This window comes from Carica papaya, chromosome 8, assembly GCF_054855325.1.
Source record: "Carica papaya isolate Zhongbai chromosome 8, ASM5485532v1, whole genome shotgun sequence".
Lineage (NCBI taxonomy): Eukaryota > Viridiplantae > Streptophyta > Magnoliopsida > Brassicales > Caricaceae > Carica > Carica papaya.
In genome coordinates, this window is record NC_142316.1 from 20731869 (window position 1) to 20736424 (window position 4556).

Here is a 4556-nt window from a genome sequence, read left to right on the forward strand (position 1 = left end):
GAATCTGTTTTTCCTTTCTTTCTTTCGTTTTTTTCTTTTTTTCATTCTTCTTGATTTTCCTTATTCACTTTGTCCTTTGTTCTAGTTGTTTTTGCTTAGTAAGTGCTGTTTTAGCATTTGTAAGACTTGAATAAATTCTTAAAGGCTTGCAACAAGGAAAAGAGTGATAAGAAACGAGTGAATCTATCCCCCACTATATTAAGCCGAGAGTTACATTTGGGGAGTGACATTTTAGGTAGGGAAACAAGGGTGTGAGGATTTAAACTTTTCATTTCCTATGGATACAACAGAAATGGAGGCACCACAAGAAAGCATTGAACAAAAGGCTTGGAGACAACAATTGTTGAGACAATTCAATCAAACAATGGAGACGGTGATGGAGCACCTAGATCAACTCGAAGCAAATTTGCAAAGGAATGCAAGTAGGCATGAATCTGATGAAGAGGTTCAATCCGAAATATCCCAAGGAAGTAGGAGGAGAAGGAATAGAGGTAGAGTTGATGACAATCTCAAAAGCATCAAAATGACCATTCCTACATTCCAAGGTAGAAATGATCCCGAATCATACTTGGAATGGGAAGCAAAGGTGGAAAAAGTCTTTTCAATCCACAACTACTCGGAAGAAAATAAGGTAAAACTTGCATCTCTTGAATTCTAAGGTTATGCACAAACTTGGTGGGATAAGTTGAATGTCTCTAGAAGGAGAAATAGGGAACGACCTATTGGCACTTGGGAGGACATGAAGGTAGTAACGAAGAAGAGATTTGTGCCCCTTCATTACTATAGAGACTTATTCAATAAGTTGCAAGGCATAACTCAAGGATCAAGGAGTGTGGAGGAGTACTATCAAGAGTTAGACATGGCTATGACCAGAGCCAATATTGAAGAAGATCCCGAGGCTACTATGGCACGTTTCTTGCGTGGTTTGAAAAAGGAGATTGCTGATGTTGTTGAATTGCAGAACTACATGGATTTGGAGGAAATTCTTCATATGGCTGAGAAGGTAGAAAAGCAATTAAAGAGGAAGAGTGGTTCAAGTAAGTTTTCTTCTACTCAATCATCTTGGAAAGGAAATAATGTGAATAAAAAGGATGATGTGAAGACGGCAGAATCCAAGAAATTTGAGCCAAAGAGTTTTTCAAAGGGTGATTCAAGTAAGAGCTCTTCTATTTCTAAACTCACATGTTTTAAATGTTTGGGAAAGGGGCATATTGCTTCTCAATGTCCTAATTCCAGAACCATGGTTATGCTTGATGATAGATCTTATGTGAGTCAAAGTGAAGGGGAAGATGAAAAGGAAGCCAATTCATGTGAAGATGAAGGTGATCAATGTGAATTCAGTGGTGATGAATTTTTTATTACTATGAGGGCTTTGAATATGCAAGTTCAAGAAAAAGAGGCCCAAAGGCACAACATATTCCATGCAAGATGCAAAGTGCAAGATAAGGTATGCATGCTTATAGTTGATGGTGGAAGTTGTACTAATTGTCTAAGCACTTATCTTGTAGACAAGCTGGAGTTGCCAATGATCAAGCATCCTACACCATACCGCTTGCAATGGCTCAATGATAATGGAGAAATAAGGGTGAATCGGCAAGCTATGGTAAAATTTTCCATTGGTAAATATGAGGATAAAGTTCTTTGTGATGTAGTACCAATGAGTGCAGGTCATATTCTACTTGGACAGCCATGGGAGTTTGATCGTGAAGCTAATCATGAAGGCAGATCCAACAAGTACCGAATTGTTCACAAACAAAAGGCTTATACCCTTGTACCTTTGACACCCCAGCAAGTACATAAAGATCACATGAGAATGAGGGAAAAAAGGCTTGAATATGAAAGTGAGCTGAAAAAGCCTAAGGAGTGTGTTGAGAAAAGCCAAAAGCAAATGAGAAAAAAGGTGCTTTCTTTGCTAGCATGAGAGATATAGATAGGGCCATGAATTCTCACAAATCAATGATTATGCTTTTGTACGATGAAACTTGTTTGGTTACTAATGAGTTACCTAACGATTTGCCTTTAGAAATTGTTGGTGTTTTGAATGATTTTGCAGATGTGCTACCCGAGGAAGTGCCGGATGGATTACCTCCAATTTGAGGTATTGAGCATCAAATTGATTTCTAGCTCGGTGCAACTATTCCAAAACGTTCAGCATATCAAGCAAATCCAGAGGAAACAAAAGAACTCCAAAGGCAAGTTGATGAATTGTTATCTAAAGGACAAATCCGTGAGTCTCTAAGTCTTTGTGCTATTTCTGTGATTTTAGTTCCAAAAAAAGATGGTACATGGCGCATGTGCATTGACTGTAGGGCTGTTAATAAAATCACCATTAAGTATCATCATCCAATTCCTAGATTAGATGATATGCTTGATGAGTTACATGGTGCATGCATTTTTACAAAGATTGATTTGAAATCTAGATATCATCAAATCAGATTAAAAGAAGGTGATGAATGGAAAACGGCCTTCAAAACAAAATTTGGTCTTTATGAGTGACTTGTTATGCCTTTTGGTTTAACTAATGCCCCCAGCACTTTCATGAGATTGATGAATCATGTTTTGAGGCGTTTCATTGGAAAATTTGTGGTTGTTTATTTTGATGATATTCTGATTTATAGCAAGAATATGAGTGATCATATTGAGCATCTTAAGTTTGTTCTTGCTACTTTATGTGAAGAAAAGTTGTATGCTAATTTGAAGAAATGTACTTTTTGTGTGGAAAAAGTAATTTTCCTTGGCTATGTGGTAAGTGCTAATGGTTTGAGAGTTGATGAAGCAAAGATTGAGGCTATTCTTGACTGACCAATTCCAACAAGTGTGACTGAGGTAAGATCTTTCCATGAGCTTGCTAGTTTTTATCGAAGGTTTGTTAAAGATTTTTCAACAAAAGCAGCCCCTCTTAATAAGTTGGTAAAAAAGAATGTAAAGTTTGAATGGGGTAATTCACAACAAAAAGCTTTTGATTAATTGAAACATGATTTGACTAATGCAACCGTTCTAGCTTTGCCTAATTTTTCTAAAACTTTTGAAGTTGAATGTGACGCTTTAGGAATTGGAATAGATGTTGTTTTGCTTCAAGAAGGCCGACCACTTGCTTACTTTAGTGAAAAGTTGAAAGGAGCTCATTTGAATTATCCAACTTATGATAAGGAGCTTTATGCTATTGTGAGGGCATTGGAAACATGGCAGCATTAGCTCATGCCAAAAGAGTTTGTGATCCACACTGACCATGAATCTCTCAAGTATCTCAGGGGATAAAAGAATTTGCATAAGAGACATGCTAAGTGGATAGCATTCCTTGAGACTTTTCCCTATGTTGTGAAGTACAAGAAGGGTAAGGAAAACATTGTTGCTGATGCACTCTCCCGAAGGTGCACACTTCTTGTTACCTTAGATGCAAAAATCATGGGATTTGAGTACATTAAAGAATTGTATGTTAATGATTCTGATTTTTCTCAAATTTTTGAAACATGTGAAAATGGAGCTTTTAATAAGTTATACAAAAATAATGGTTTCTTGTTTAGAGAAAATAGATTGTGTATTCCACATTGCTCTTTGAGGGAGTTACTTGTACGAGAGGCACATAGTGGTGGATTAATGGGACATTTTGGAATTCCTAAAACTCTTGATGTCTTGAATGAACATTTCTACTGGCCACACATGAAAAGAGACGTTGGAAAGCTTTGTGGAGGATGTGTTGAGTGCAAACGAGCAAAATCCAAGTCCCTTCCTCACGGACTTTACACTCCATTGCCTATAACTCAATCACCTTGGATTGACACATCCATGGATTTCATTCTAGGGTTGCCTAGATCACAATGAGGTATGGATAGTATTTTTGTTGTGGTTGATCATTTTTCTAAAATGGTACATTTTATTCCTTGTAGGAAATCGGATGATGCAAAGCATGTTGCCAATTTGTTCTTTAGAGAAGTGGTTCGACTACATGGGGTTCCTAAAAGCATAGTGTCCGATAGAGATGTTAAATTCTTGAGTTACTTTTGGAAGACACTTTGGGGAAAATTGGGAACCAAATTGCTATTTTGAACCACAAGTCATCCTCAAACAGATGGACAAACGGAGGTGACAAATTGAACTCTTGGTACACTCCTAAAGGCAATCCTCAAAAAGAATCTCAAGAGTTGGGAGGATTGTGTACCAATTGCTGAATTTGCATATAACCGAACTATGCATTCATCCACAGGTTTATCTCCTTTTGCAATTGTTTATGGTTTTAATCCACTAACTCCTTTAGATATTTCTCCTCTGCCCATAAAGGAATATTTGAATCTAGATGGGGTTAAGAAGGCTGAGATAATCAAGAGCTTGCATAAAAAAGTTCAGGAACGTTTGAAGCACAAAAGTGAGCTAGTTGCTACAAGGATCAATCATGGACGAAAGGAAGTTGTCTTTGAACTTGGAGATTGGGTTTGGGTTCATATGAGGAAGGAAAGATTTCCCAACAAAAGACAGACAAAGTTACACCCTCGTGGAGATGGTCCATTTCAAGTCCTTCAAAGAATCAACAATAATGCCTACAAGTTGGACTTGCCCGG

The 4556-nt window shown here is 37.4% G+C and overlaps 1 protein-coding gene across 1 annotated transcript; it reads left to right on the plus strand.

Annotated features, from left to right (window-relative positions):
* The first annotated feature begins 292 nt into the window (after positions 1–292).
* On the plus strand, positions 293–2802 carry LOC110816987 (uncharacterized). The gene is given in 3 exon segments (XM_088210347.1): positions 293–1900; positions 2125–2492; positions 2619–2802. Coding segments are annotated over 3 exon segments (2160 nt in total).
* The last annotated feature ends 1754 nt before the right edge of the window (positions 2803–4556 follow it).